Source organism: Ctenocephalides felis, unplaced genomic scaffold, assembly GCF_003426905.1.
Source record: "Ctenocephalides felis isolate EL2017-DRISC unplaced genomic scaffold, ASM342690v1 CF-g0.4_SCAFFOLD_01886, whole genome shotgun sequence".
NCBI lineage: Eukaryota > Metazoa > Arthropoda > Insecta > Siphonaptera > Pulicidae > Ctenocephalides > Ctenocephalides felis.
The window spans coordinates 68,914,438-68,931,370 of record NW_020538040.1 but is presented as its reverse complement, the minus strand read 5'-3'; the positions used below and the strand labels follow the sequence as shown (position 1 = coordinate 68,931,370).

The window sequence follows — 16,933 nt, the reverse complement described above, 5'->3', positions numbered from 1 at the left end:
ATATATATATATATACAATTATTTTCAAAATGAGTATCATGCAATATAAGTATATTAATAACCGTGAGCTGATTTGGGATATATATTTTATTTTTAAATATTGTAGTATTATATATATATATATATATATATATATATAAAATTAATAAAAACTCTTCATCATAAAAATGATACAAACTTTGTAACATTTAAAGCATAAGCACGATCATAATTGTTTGACAAATTAATTAGATCGAATATTATTGTAATTTTGTGTAGTAATGATATTTTACAGCATTTTGGGAAAATCAATTTACCATTACACTTTCTGTGCATTTTTATCTAATTGTTTGTGACACAAGATTCTAGTTGTTACTTTTATGATAGAAAAAATACTTATTTAGTAATGATATTTAAATATTCTCACGCTTATTTATAAATTAATAATATAAAGAATGTGTTGGTAAATACTAGCTGCTACGTCTGTCTTTATTTATCTCTTTTTATTACTAAGTGAATATATATACATGCATAAACACATATATGTTTATTTTCTCATCAATTATTTATAAGATGTACACATAGGAAGATAGAACCAAATCCGTGTAACATAGCTAAAATTGTATAGAACGCTTAAATCACCATATTAATAAACATTTAGGAAACTTTTTATAGTTTCATGTGAAAAGGTAATTAAGAAATATTCTGGATTTTTAGATTTTTTTTAAATTATTATGTTAACTAAGAACAACAATGACAAAAAGTTAATCTTGACAAAAAAGCGTCCGAATGTTAAACAACCGTCGCAACAAATTATCAAATGACGCATTTAAGGAAGTCTTAAAAAATCACCGACTATTTTGAACGACGTCGTATTGGGACGAAGTTCAAATTTCTTGAAGGCTGTATGCAACATTTAGAAATAGACATATATTAAATATTAATATAACATTTTTTAGGTCATTTGGTTTGTGGAGGTAACGAGTAGTTTTTTATTTGACCATGAATAGAGTTCCAGTTGTTCGGCATTGAAGTGATGCGACAAAACCATATTCGGTAATAATTAGAAATAAATAATTTTGTCGACGCTGAAACGCTTGATGTGAAAACTATTTTAGAGACGCTAATTTGTATGATTTTTTTCAAATTTCCTTGCTTCCAGGGGCTCAAATTTTTAATTTTTTTTTTATCTATACTTTATTTAATAGACATAAATAAATACAAATACACTCATACACACACATAAATAAATTGGCTAATGTTTAAAAATTACAATAGTTGCCACTCTACTGAGTGGACAACTAATCTAGCTGAGGTATACGAGGTCTGTTCAAAAAGTTTTCGTAATTTTCGTTTTTTCAAAAAAATATTTATTTATTCGTCTACATTAATGTGGTCCCCTTCAAAGTAGTCCCCCCCAGATATAATACACTTATGCCAGCGTTTTTTCCAATTTTCGAAGCACCCTTGATATTCACTTTTTGATATGTCCTTGAGCACTCTCGGCGATTTTCTTCAATCGAGGAAAACCGCCGTCCTTTCATGGGTCTCTTCAACTTTGGGAATAGGAAAAAGTCACACGGAGCCATATCTGGTGAATTTTTGCACTTTGCAACACTTTATTTCATTTTTTACGCAAAATTTAATACAAATTCTTTGACTTTTTCAATTCTTCCATTGTAAAAATCGCCGAGCTCAGAAAAACACGTCGAACCTTAGCGACTACCACAGACAAAGTAAACAGTGAATATAGCTGAAAATTTCATCATACTTTAGGGGCATGTATACCAACACAATAAAAAAAAAATTTTGACAATCAGACACTCCAGACCCGCGAAATTTAATTATTAGTAATTCCGGGTACTTTTTGAACAGACCATGTATATTGTGGGCCGAATTTGATTTGACTCCTAATTGATAAAAAAAATTCTCTGAAAGTTTTAGTTCTTAATATTAACTTTAAAGTAGTCTGTACAGCAACCTAAGTTTTTTGGTTCTTCTTCCTAAGTAAATACTTTTTTTACAAAATTTATCAAATTTTTGTTGTAATTTTTATTTATGTTTAAAATGAGCAAATACAATATTATTCTCAATTTTGATTTACTTATCGCTAAGTTATAAAATTCTAGAAAACAAATGGAATTTTACACATGCTGTTTCTATAAGAAACTCTGGTTGCATTGCGGGCTATCTTGCAGTTAATATTGAGATCTAAAACTTTCAAAGAATTCATTTTTATCAATTTTGAAACATTTGAGCCCCTGGGAGCAAAGAAATCCGAAAATATCTTTATTATGGACCACTCTAATAGATATAGATGATTTAGTTGAGATATGACTCGATAAAAAAACTGGGTAATTAAATTTATTTTAATTAAATTTATTACTTTAATAAATCCGTAGGTTTCAGTCTACATCGATGTCGTTGTTTAGTAAAAAAAAAGTAACAATGTGATTCTCAGATACTAAAAACTAACAATAAAAGAATTGCAAAATTACAGAATTACGCTTATGTGAATTTCATGAAAGTAAATAAATAAGTTAAAATAAAATTAGGTCTAAATAGCATTTAATTTCGAAAATACGGCCAAGTCGATCTTAGAAAATCTTGAATTTTTCTAAACATTTGTGAAAATAATTGGAAATATCTCTATAAAATATCGTATAATTTGATGTATATATATGCAATTATCATTTTCTACTGCTAAATGACATATTTTTTCTACTCCTTTTTCCAAAAAATTAATTAGTACATCATTCCGTCGAGCGAAATGTTTTTGGAATCATCAAATCGGACGCTTTGATGTTTTAAAAACTGAATTGTCATTTTTTGCACTTTTTGCATTGTACTTTTCAAACAGCTGGATCTGCCTTTGTCAAAAACTAATCAGCACGTCTTCCCATCAATAGGAATCGAATGTCTTTTTGACTTATTCAAATCGGTTGATCCGTTAGCGTCGCACACGCATACAAACTTCATTCACACTCATAAACATCCATTTTTTCTAAGGTATGCCAAAATATTCAGAAACCTTTGAAACATAAAAATATGCGAAAATTTCATTTTCACACACACATTAATGTTGGATTTAGTTGATAACAGTTGATGTCAAATTCAACATTGTTTAAGGTATGAGGTCAGTTCAGATAGACTTTATTAGAATAGTACAACTTCCAATCTCAATTGGCAACATTTAATGAAATGGCAACTATAATTGCATTATTCTTCAACATCTTAACAAATTGAGTAAAGATTTAGATCGATCTGTCTTTAAAAATGTATTATTAAAGTATTTGATATACAAAGCCATTAAGTTAAATTAAATCACCATTATCGAAAAGTCTTTAATTTATTTTTTTAGAGCAAGAAGTATATTGTCGCAACTATCGAGCTAAAAAATCTCATGAGTTGAATTTATTATAAACAAAACAACATAAACATCCTCATCCTGCAATGAACTCAAAACAAAATGCCCAGGTATGTACCACATTGGATTATTGATCAATATGCAAATATGTATATATCTTACTATTAGCAGAAGAATTCATGCGTTCAATTTTATTCTTTCAGTAGGAATATGTTTACTTTCAATTTGCAACGTAGTTATTTCATTTCACACATAGACTCGAAGAAACTTTGTAAGTTCGGATTCTATTTAAATAAATAAAAAATACTATGCTAAACATGATTATTTGAAGAAAATGTATGTATGAATTTTAATAAATTTATAAGACACTTTCTCTGAATGCGATTGCCGACAAATTTTATAAATACAACAATAATTTGATAACAATGTTTATTTTTTTACCTTATTAAACCAATTACTTAATCAATACGAATTGTGACGATATAAGTTTTCCATCCATTACTACAATCTTTAATGAACTTCTATAATCACGTTTCGTAGGCTTATTATGCTCGGTAAGATCATATACTCTATTACCATGCAAAGTTTTATCAAAATCGCCAGTTTTCTTGCAACAATTGATTACGAAGAAGAGCCTGGTCGATGTTCACCAAAAATTAATTAGCACCATTTTCAACTAATACATTTTGAATGTTTTTTAAATTTTGAAAACCGTTTACCGATTTTTGGCGGATTTTCAAGGGAGTTCTTATTCCGTTTTTCTAATGCTTTTTTAATTTTTGAAATAGGTGCAGCAGTTTAAAAAAACGTCGACAAAAGTTCAAATTTTAGCTCACATGCATAGACACTTTCAGAACGACATGAAGCGTCAAAAAACACACAATTTGCAAATCAGATTTTCTGGTGAAAACATAAACTTTTTTTGGCAAGTTAATAAAGACTCTAAATTTCTACAAGATTTATTTAACAAAAATTTATAAATATTATATACTTGGTTGTAAAATGGTTAAAAATGAAAATATTTTCTTAATTTCCTTTTTAGTTCCAAAGATATTCCAAAGTTTATCTCAGCAAAAAAATATAGAGAGATGTAGGCCACCTAAATTTTTATCTGAAAAAATCTTTTAACTTGTAGATTGTATTGTAATCTGATTGTTAAAATTAGCAGAATATATATATATATATATATATATATATATATATACTAGCTGACCCGGCAAACGTTGTTTTGCTAAATAAGGTATATTCTAAGCTTATAAGTATACATTTTATATTATTTAGAGTAGTAATAATTTATATTAGACTGTAAGTGGCTAGATGTGATTTAGAAGCCAATAAAAATAAATAAAAAAAGGTATATTCTAAACCATTTCTAGAGCATCAAAAATATTAATACTTTAAGTGCATAAGGATGTGTTGTTTGAATGCTATATACAATTAGGTATTATAAAAACAATAAACCCCATTAGTTTGTCTATATTTTGTCAATACAATCAAACTGCAAGTTTTATACACTTTCTATAAAAAACATCGTATAATCCAATCCGAGTCTTTTTTGGTCTTTCGGCTTATTAATTACGTTTCAAGTTTTTCAGATTCTTTTTGGATTCTGGATTTTGTGTATAATTGTAAATAATACTACTGAGCTTATACAAAATTTTCAAATTTTTGCGAGGAGAGATAAAAAATGAATTAAGTATTTCTTCTTTGACCTGCTTTTTGAAAAGTTTCAAGTTACATTCGATGAATTAAAGTAAATTTAATAAAAAGTATATATGTAGAGCAGGGCGAGACACAAAGGTCCAATTTGACTTTGAGCAAATATAAACTATATTGTAAAAACCATAACAATTATATCACAACAAATAAGACATATCAAACGAACAATTTTCTGACTACGTTCAGTAAACTGACTTCTACTTCATCATTGTAGAAATGTGCTTTTTTGATGTCTTCCAAAAATTTGTTATCTAGACCTTTTTATCCTATATGCGGGGTAACTTGTAACGGGCAGGTGGCAGAAGGTTTAAAGCCTTATTATAATTTTAAAGGTATTTTACAAAATAATTACATTTTTAACTAATGCTAAAACTACCAACGGAAGAAAATACTTTTATTATGGATTTTCAAAGATTACCGTTTATCTCCCCCATTTCAAAGATTATCGTTTTCAAATCAAGTTTGTAGCTGGCTATACATCTTTTTTCCTCTACTTTCAAATATTGTCGTTAAACAATGCTTAACTTTACTGATTTTTGGCACATCGGTGGTGGACCTTTTTAATCCCGGACCTTCATATATTACTATCTATTCTGCGATAAATTCTGGGAAATTATAACTGGAAAAATGTTATTCGACAAAATGTCCATTTCATCGATACCAAATTTAGGTACTGAATTCAACTAAGATAAATAAAAAATAATATAACCTAGAAAATGTTTTATAAATACCAATGAGTATATAATTATACAAATGAGATCTTTCAGAGCACCGTGTTTAAGCAAAATATGCCAAAAAGTGCATTTTCATATTAACATATCAAAAAAGTTTATATTTTGAGTCTCTAGTAACACTTGCGGCCCGTTTACTAACGTTTTTGTATATAAATAAAACTACAAACAAAACTACTTACTACAAATTTATCATAAATAAATAATATTCGCGTAAAACATCCTATTAAACGTAATTGAACATCATCTGTCAAAAGCGTTTGACATTTCACGAAATTGTCACCGTCCATTGTTTTATTTAAATTACGCTTCTACAAAAATTTTCAAATTAAAAATGTAAAGTTTCTACGCGGATTTGAAATAATTTCTCACCTTTTGGACTTTCTCTGGATTGGCACGAATTTTTCAAGACTAAGACTGGCCAAATCGATTCAGCCGTTTTCGAGTTTTATTCGGACATTTGAAAGAGAGCTCCATTTTTATATATAAGAAGATATATATATATATATATATATATATATATTATATATATATATATATATATAAATGGTTAAAAATGAAAATAATTTCTCAATTTTCTTTTTAGTTCCTAAGATATTCCAAAGTTAATCTCAGCAGAAAAATATAAAAAGATGTAGGCCACCTAAATTTTTATCTGAAAAAATCTTTTAACTTATAGATTGTATTGAAATCTGATTGTTAAAATTAGCAGAAATATATAAATAAATAAAATGGTTAAAAATGAAAATATTTTCTTAATTTTCTTTTTAGTTCCAAAGGTATTCCAAAGTTTATCTCAGCAGAAAAATATAGAGAGATGTAGGCCACCTAAATTTTTGTCTGAAAAACTGCTGCTATATGCTATAAATTCTTAGCTTGAAGGTTTTCTAATACGCTGATAACGAATCCGTTGTCAAATTTACAAAATTCATAATCGTTGACACGAAACGAAGGGTAAAAATTAATGCAACGAAATAAAATAAAACTGGAGTGAACAGAAATAAAAATAAATCTCATACTCCAGTGATGTTGTCGGACCGGAACGCTCCGGACGCTCCTGAACGTCCAGCACTTTTTTTTGGACAGGAACGCGTTCCGAAATTGAAGAGGATTTTTCATAACAAGAATTGGCCAACGCCTTAAAAAAAATTTGAAAACTGCAGATTTTTTTCTAATTTTTGACGAATTTTTAAATGTATCATTATAAACAAGAGTTTAAATCGAACCCGAACTGGAACAAAAACCGGAACGAACCGGCTTGTTTTTCCGAACCGTGAACCGGAGTCCGAAACGCGTTGCGGTAAAAAAATAGCACATCGTCATACTCTGATCTAAATCCGAAAAGAGTGGTATTGTCTTGTTTGTGGTCACAAATAAATTAAATTGGGTGGAATGCACCATTAGTAAGATTTGAGCACATGTAGAATATGTTACATGAAAAATGTGCTACACTTGCACTTGACTTGACTTGCACTCGTCATAACTTGCCTTGGTAGACGTTACAACTAGCTCCAACCTCGGAGTAAGTTGTACCTTCGTTTTTTTTTCTAAAAAAATGATTAATTGTAAAAAATTAAACTGTTGTTATGGACTTGCTTTTACTTGGTTCGGTATAGGAATAGATAAAGCATCAATCCATCTAAACTTCGTAGAAATAAAATCAGTAAATTTCAAGATATATTAATGGAAAAAAACTGTTACAACAAGCCCCTAGTTCCCCTATGTATGTATTGATTTATTTATTTATATATGCCTGTTTATATGTATACATATCCCGTACTTCGATATTTGCTTGTAATGCTGACCATCTGACACGAATCGGCAGTATGTAGTTCTTAACATTGATATTTACATTTACATTTTTACTGAATCGCTTGAAGGCTTCGCTATCCGCAGAACCTTTCATTGTTAAGCAGTGCTGCTCGGCGGAGCGTGGACAACTTGTTTATATATACTTGACATACGTCAATAATATGATGTGTGCTCACAGGTACCTCACTTATTTATACATATTTTATGCAATGCAATATGATTTGATACATTTTAAAGCTGACCCAAAAGATAAGTCAATGCGAAATTGCTTTCTTTCTTCAATCAACTTTCTTTGCTTATATAACACCATAAATTCAACTGTGAACAATTTCAGGATTTAGAACAATTACTAACTTCCCGAAGAAGTTTATGTTTTCATAAAAAAATCCGATTCGCTAATTTTATGTTTTCTCGACGTTTCAAGCCATTCTGAATCGAATGTGAACAGATTTTTTACCGTAAATCGACGTTTTCTCAAAAACGACTGGACCGATTTCTGAAATTTAAAAACCGTTTGATGTATCTCGATGAGGACTATCGTTTGTCAGTTTTGCGACGATCTGCCAAGCCGTTTCTTTGTCATTTGGAAAAAAGTGTTAAACGTTTCGTCCACATTTAAGCTCGCTCATACTACCGAATCGATTTTGAAAAATAAAAAACTGTTCAAAAGTTATTAGTTGGGAATGACACTGAATTAGGTAAAAATCTACCGAGCCGTTTTCTTGTAATTAACTGTTGAAAAAAAAAAATTAAGCCGATTTTTATGGAACTTTTTTGGCGATATATATCATGGTCTTATAGAACTTACTGAAATATTACGGCCTTACAATAAATAGTTTAAAATTGAATTTTAAAAATTCATCAAAGTTTGAGAAAATGAGTAGTTGTTTTGACGTTTGTTAAAATTAAAATTAGACGATTTACTTGGTATAACGATAGAGTACTTGGTCTTAATGAACATACTAAACCATTAAAGTCCAATGGAAACTGGTTCAATTATAAAAATTATTGATTTTTGAAAATTTGCTTTTAGAAAATACTCCAAGTTAACGTGTTTGATCGTTTTCAATTATGTGTAATAAATCCACTCGGAATACTTCTAATCACTTATAAATTAATTTATTTTTTATTGATTGAGTCGATTATTTACATATATCGGAAAGTTCATGTAACTTGCCTCAAGGCAAAATACCAATACCAACTAGTTTATTATTAACTTCGAGTAAAGTAAGTTATAGTAATCGAAAATCAAAATTTTTATATATCTTTACGTTTTAAAACCTCCTGAACATTTTGGAATACACTTGAGAAAATTGATGTAAGTGTGTGTAGACGTGTGAGTGTACGGATACACTTTTTCGTGGACGATTTCGAGAATACGAATTAACCGTTTCAAATGATTCAAAAAACTCCTATTGATGAAGAGACGTGCTAATTGGTTTTTGGCAAAGACAGGCCCAACCAACAATTTAGTTATCGAGAGAACAGAGCGTCCAATTTGAATGATTCAAAAGATATTTTACTTATTTTCACGGATGAAAAACTGATGTAATTTTTGTGAAGATAATTCCAGCTATTTCGGAGATCCGGGAAATAATTTCGTACACAAAATTTATAATGTTTTGTGTTCACTTATATAGTTCATAGAAATTTTTTCGTCATTTTAAACACTATGGATCAACCGAACTAAATGAGTTTCAAAATTTTTAAAATATTTGAGAAAAGTCGAATTTTCTTAAAAATTTCAAAATTTTCGCAAAAGTCAATATTTTCAAAAAAGTAAAAAAATTTTCAAAATGTTAAAAATATCGGAATTTTCAAAAGTCGATTTTTTTAATTGTAATGACACGATGTCATGCATCACTAGTTATCATTTTATTTGAATGACAATCAGAATCGAAGAGTTTTATTAGCTGATTAGCTGATTTTTTTTTATAGATGGCAACCTAAATAGTTGTGCCAAGTTTCCTAGGTAATGAATTTTTATTATTACTACTTTCTGTAATAGTGCTAATTTTTAGGAAAGGGCTATTTTAATTCGGAAACATATTACTTTTATAATTCTAAATAAAATCCTATGTCACTACTGCTTGACATCGAGCTGCTCGAAGCGGGTATCAAATCCAGGACTCAAGCTTCAAATTCCGTCGCTCTAACCGCTTACCAACGAGGGAGCCCGATAGAGAAAATTTTTTTTTGTTACACTATTAACAGCATTCAGAACTTAAAAAGTTCTTTAAAGCTTGTTGTGGTATGTTATTAACGTGACTTAATATATGACAACCGATGGGTTGGAAGCTATTGTACAGTTGTGCATATTAAAAGACAACTACATGCTAGTTTTATCTACTTGATTTTTTTTTATTATATGGCGACCCAGTGGTTGTCTTTTTCTAATAGTTATAACATATTTCAACTTATCACAGCAACATCGGTAAAAGCTACTTTCGCTTTCGCTAAAGCTTCGAAAGATAATATCACGTATGAGTAAAAATAGATAACTTTACTTTTTGATATAAGGGTCTTTGAAATTCGAATTTGAATCCTGGAATCCTTGACTAGAAAACCAGACGCTTACAACTACCACGAATACCCCAATTCATTAACTTGATATTATTTTTCGAAAATATATTTATATTTATGAAACCTTTAATAATTTTTATATTCCTCCAAAAAAAGTTTTTCCTTGTATACAATTTTGTGTGTAACGGCGTCAAGTTGCCAATTTTTTTTTAAGAAGGCAAATCAAATCTTTCTGACGTTGTTAGAAAATTTATGCACGATGCATAATTAGTTTTTTTAGTATATAAAATTTGTATATTTGGCATTTAATAAATATTGTAGATAAAATAATAACATGGCCAAGGTTAAGTGAATCTCTCAAGTCTTTCTAGATCCATGTTGTTTATATAGGTAATATATTTTCTGATTCCAATAATTTGTGAAATTTTTCAAGAGAAACAATACCATACATTACTTTGCTTGAAATTTAGGAATTTTTAGCAAAGAAGAAGAAAAGAATTTTCACAATTAATATCATTCATATCATTGTTATACATAAACCCTTCTTCCGTACTAAAAAAATGTACTATTATCGAATTTTATCACATAATTATAAAAAAATATATACAAACAAAAAATTTCAATCTTCTATAAAACAAAATATTAAATACAGAAAATAGTTAGTAAACTGGCTTTTAACTAATTCTTTAAAAAGAAATTATTTATCACAGACAATTCTAAGTACATTTTTGAGTGAATTTAAAATATCTATTATTTTTAACTTTGAAGTGTCCTTGTAGTTACAACAGGTCACATTTAAATTTTTTTTGTTGCTTTATTTAAGACAATAAGTAAATGCTGACATTTGACTAATAAAAATGCATATTATTAATTAACCAAAAAGTTTTTTTTTTCAGAAAATCCACATATTATTTCTCGACGTTTTCTTGTAAACTAATGTAGTGATACAAAAATTTCGGTAGATATTTAAGTTAAATTTTTTGTCAACATTTTCACAGAAAAATTCAACCGAATGAAAGATATCTGTTGAAAATCATTGCGCTGATTAATTTTGGTAAAGATTCAATAAAATGATTTTTTTATATTAACTGTTAATAAAAATTAAACAACGTTAAGCAGCGTTATATGAAAATCAGTGGAAAATTTTACTGCATTTTGCTGTCACATGATTATTGCATATTTATAAATGTACAATATTGTTGTTTAACAATGGTTATTATAGAATTCATTTAAAAAACTTTACATGTAATTCAAATTCAAATTCTAAAAATACATCGCAATTTCTTCATTAATCCTGTGCAAACCATGATGCAATAAGACTATTCAATTATCTAATTATATATAATTAAGACAAGTCAATTCAATATTGATTTACGTTACATAATTGCACCTTTATGAACTTTACAAATTGTTAACTTTACATACTTTATTATAACAAATTATGCTCGCTGACGTTATAAATTGAAAAGCATAATAAAACTTATATACCATATACATTCTGATTTATATTCTACAAATAATAAAATAGTAAGATTCAAATTTAATTTTAAGAAGTTTTAGTTACTAGTTTTTTTATATTCATATTTTAACAGTAGTCAGAACTACTTGTTCTATAAACTATTTTTGTTGAACATTTCATAACCAGAATTTTACGAGAGGGCAACCGAGTTAACCACTCTTATTTATATAACACACACACACACACACACACATATATATATATATAAAATATATATATATATATATATATATATATATACGAGGTGTGTTCAAAAAGTACCCGGAATTACTAATAATTAAATTTCGCGGGTCTGGAGTGTCTGATTGTCAAAATTTTTTTTTATTGTGTTGGTATACATGCCCCTAAAGTATGATGAAATTTTCAGCTATATTCACTGTTTACTTTGTCTGTGGTAGTCGCTAAGGTTCGACGTGTTTTTCTGAGCTCGGCGATTTTTACAATGGAAGAATTGAAAAGTCAAAGAATTTGTATTAAATTTTGCGTAAAAAATGAAATAAAGTGTTGCAAAGTGCAAAAATTCACCAGATATGGCTCCGTGTGACTTTTTCCTATTCCCAAAGTTGAAGAGACCCATGAAAGGACGGCGGTTTTCCTCGCTGAGAGTGCTCAAGGACATATCAAAAAGTGAATATCAAGGGTGCTTCGAAAATTGGAAAAAACGCTGGCATAAGTGTATTATATCTGGGGGGGACTACTTTGAAGGGGACCACATTAATGTAGACGAATAAATAAATATTTTTTTGAAAAAACGAAAATTCCGGGTACTTTTTGAACAGACCTCGAATTATTGTTTGATATTAAGGTGGCCGAGTTTGTGATCAAACCCGAAATGAAAAAGCAACTAGTTACTACTAACACTACTTCGCCATGTTTTACTTTCAATTAAAAATTTGAAACCAGTTTTCTTGTTTTTCAGTCTACCTGCCTATATGACTATCTGTCTACCTCTCTACCTCTCTACCTGTCTACTAGTTCACCTATCAACCTGTTTATCACTCAACCTGTTTGTAAATCTACCAATTTACAGGTCTACTAATTTTCCTGTTCACCAATATACTTGTCATCCTGTTTTACGTGTCTACCAATTAACCTGTCAATCTGTTTATCTGTCTACATCTTCGTCTATCTACCAGTTGTCTTGTCTACCATTTTACATATCCTTCAATTTACTTATCCACCAGTTTACCTATCTACCAATTTTACCTGTCTACCTGTTCATCTGTCTATAGATATATTTATCTATCTGTTTAACTATTTATCTGTTTACCTTTCTACTAGTCTGCTAGTCTATATATTACCAATTAATTAAAAAATATATAATTACTATAATAATTTTTACAAAATAGGGGTTTGTGGTAAGAGGTTGAAAATTTAGAATCTTGTATACGCATTATAAAAAATTTAAAAAGAAATGACCGAAAAAATAAAAAAAAGTCTTCGGGGCGGCCAACTCCTACCGCGCTTGGTTTTAATTAAAATATTCGAAAACCGGTTCGGGGTTTTACCTAACAATTTCCCAAATTTTCACGGCGATCGGACGTATGGTTTATGATTGCATAACAATTACACACACACACACAAAAAGACATATATCCAATTTTATATATAGAGAAGATTAACTTCCAGTAGGGTAATTTCACTAATTGTAGGATTTTTTTTTTAAATTTTTGAGAGTGTGTTTTTGTGGTATGCATGTATGTATGTATGTGCCGATTTCACATATTCTTTGTTAGGATTTAGGGATAATAGACCAATTTGAATGATTCGATAAGTTTTGAGGCTCTTCAGAACTGTATGAGCTTCTGATAATTTAGTTTCTACCATATTTAGTTTTATATACGATTAATTGATACTATTAATTCTATTACATTATTCTAAAATATATATTCAATTATATATGTTTCATATAACAAGAAAAGACATATCGCTTCATAAACCATAGTTCCATAATATTTTGTTAGAACGCTAAAATAATGTTTGATATTGATTTTTTCTTCACTTCTGCAAAATTATTAAATATGATGCGTATCTTTTCATGGTCATTTTATTTATTATTACATTTATGTTGATTCTATATATTATTTGTGCAAAGAATTTGTTAAATTACGAATTTAGTAGTATGATTTCATATAATCAATTAGGTCCAAATAAACCGGTACAATTGAATATCTTTAGAATAATTTGAATTTTTGTGATAACATTTTATTACAACATCATGATTGAATTCAATGAACTGAAAATATACAGTTGTAACAAATTTATTTAAAATTTTAATTGAATATAATTAACATATGATGGTATTAAGTTATATATACTTATATACAGTGGTGTTGTCGAGCCGGAACGCGCCGGAACGTTGTTCCGGCAAATCATTTTTGAGCCGGAACGCGTTTCGGCAAAAAAAAATTAAAAAAAAAAAGTTCCATACAGAAAGCGATTTTAAGTGAGTTTTATAAATTGTAATTTAACTAATTTTTATTAAACGTTTCTATTATTGTAATGAATGGGTTTTCTAATGATTTTTTGTTTCTTTCCTTTTCGAACGGAACCGGAACAAACATGGAAACCGGTTTTTGAACCGGTTTTCTAATTTTAGCGTTTTGGCAAAAAAAATATTAGCACAACACCACTGCTATATATATATATATATATATATATATATATATATATATATATATATATATATATATATATATATATATATATATATATATAATTGTATACCATATCTATAACCAGTTTAAAGTGTTATTTTGCAGTTATTTATTAATTCCGGAATCAACATGTTTTCCTAAATAGTATTTTAGATGCAAAGCGATTCTAACTTTTTATGCACTACATTTTTCATATATTTTTGATATCAGTATAATTCAATATGGGATAAACTATTTGATTTATATTATAATAAACTTTACGTCTTCACGATATTGTTAATTTTTTTAAATTACATTTAAACGTATTTTTGAAATTCACCTACCAATATGTATCTAAACTATAGTTAAAGAATTCGACACTTAAAAGCTAATAAAAACAGTTGTGTAATGTTAATTGAGGAGAGATTTATACGTGAAGAAAACTATCAAATATTTTATAATATTTTCTAAACTAAGATTTACTCAAAAGATAAAGACCATATTTGCTTAAGAGAATATAGTGTCAGGCGTGTAATATTGTTTTGTTTTTATGCAAGTTAGTAATTCGTATAAAACATAGGGGGTTTGCAAATGTTTATTAGTACGTAGAACATATTATTATAAGAATGTTTTCAATGCTGCGAAGGGCTATTTTCTCTTGTAAATATATTTTCATGTGAAAATTGTATTGATATCAGGCTGTCCGAGGGGTATTGAACCTGAAACCTTGTGTTGCAAGTCCAAAGCTCTTACCAAGGCCAAAGCTCTTACCAAGGCGAAAAGCTCTTACCGAAGCCAAAAGCTGTTACCGAGGCCAAAGCTATTATCAAGGCCAAAATTTTTACCAAGGCCAAAAGCTCTTACCGAGGCCAAAGTTTTTACCGACGCCAAAGCTCTTACTAACAAAGCTTTAAGACCAAAGCTGTGAGCGGAGAAGCTTGTGTATTATTGTAACTCTGTAATTTACTTCATATTGGTTAACTATTGGTTTAGTTGAAAGTTATTGCATTAATTCAACAGAGTTTGACCCCGAACAGCCGATTGAAAAAAATTATGAACTTATCAAAACGAAAATAGTGTTAAAATGTTCTTGAAGGACATTATCTGAAATGTTGCTGAACTCTCACAAGAATCAATCATAAAATAGTTTCACATTGTTCATACAAAAAGTATGTGCTTAAACATGATGAGTTTCTTCTTCAAAGTAGGAACTATAAATTAATATAATGATATGCATCAATGATGAAATTATATTTTTTTAGTACGAAACCTTCAGTATAACAGCCAGATTTGTTGAGTTTCTTCTCTTGCTTTATTGTTTATGTAAAACAGCAACATCTCATCATGAGACTTAAAACAAGACGCTCACAACAGATACATGATACGGAAAATTTTTGGGTATGAATTTATGCATAATATAGCAACGGATGGAATTATATGATAAGAAAGAGCTTTAAGACGCAAATCTGTGAAAAGAATGCAAAAAATATAACTTTTAAGATTAATATAGTGACCCTCCTGCAAAATATCATATCATTTGGAAAGAAACAAATGTGATCACTCAAATAAGATATTTGAACCCACAGCAAGGATTTGCAAATCATTTTTAAATGTCATCTTCTTATAAGGATATTTGATGATAAACAATAAATATCTGCATACATATACCCACAAACACACACACGCATATATATATATATATATATATATATATATATATATATATATATATATATATATATATATATTATATATACTCTACCATCTAATATATATATATATATATGTGTGTGTGTGTGTATGTGTATATATATGAATATATAAGGTAGGGAAGACTGGGTGCAGTTGTTTCACTTTTTATCTTGATTATCAATAATTTGGTTAATTTACAAGTTTGCTGGGAGAAAAGTGAATTAAATGGTAATTTAAACATTTGTCTACGTGGAAATACTAAAATACTATCTTTAAATACTTTAAATTAGTCATAAAATCAAATCATAGAAAAAAAGAGCGAGTGTCACAACATAATAATTAAAACAAAGCTTATGAATATAATAAAACAATATATTACAAAACATATTTTTTAACCGAGAAATCTTTGTGAAATCTTTTGTTTTTTTTTGTATTCAATTTTCTTTTACATTTCTCTTTCGTATTTTGTCTTACAATTAGTTCAGTTAGATTTTTTTTTATCTATTCAAAATTCACCCAAAAAAGATAAAAAATACATGTTGCAACATATACATGCCACATAAAAGAGAACTAATTGCTGAAACAATCTAATGTTCAACTTATAGCAAAATAACTGACCAAGGGATCTATCGGTATACAATTAATAGTTAGTATAAAAATAAATCGAACATAAATACTTTCTTTTGGTTCTTTAAAAGCAATTCGGTCTACAAATAATGTTAATGTAGGGCGCCAGCTGAAAGCAATGATGGGAACTTATTCAAACAAATAAATTTCATCTTTCTCCCTTTGGACCCTATTACAAAATCAGTATAATTTAGCTGTTATGACGACTGTCACTACCTGGCATAACTGTACTTAGTCTCCCCTACTATTTTATTTTTATAATACAGATAAAACACGAGCAATCATGAGATACTCGTTTGCCAGTTTTTGGTCGAAAACATTTTATAAT

The 16,933-nt window shown here is 28.6% G+C and overlaps 2 protein-coding genes across 2 annotated transcripts in view; one reads left to right on the top strand and one right to left on the bottom strand.

The window, feature by feature from the left end:
• LOC113376979 overlaps positions 1-16,933 on the bottom strand; it is a 44,832-nt gene that overhangs the window by 18,507 nt on the left and 9,392 nt on the right. The gene's annotated exons all lie outside the window — the stretch shown is intronic.
• The window catches only part of LOC113376978, a 53,619-nt gene continuing 40,025 nt past the window's right edge, over positions 3,340-16,933 (top strand). Inside the window, exon 1 of the mRNA XM_026617119.1 lies at positions 3,340-3,456. Within this exon, the coding sequence (XP_026472904.1) occupies positions 3,449-3,456 (8 nt within the window). The 5' untranslated portion in view covers positions 3,340-3,448. The remainder of the gene's footprint in view (positions 3,457-16,933) is intronic.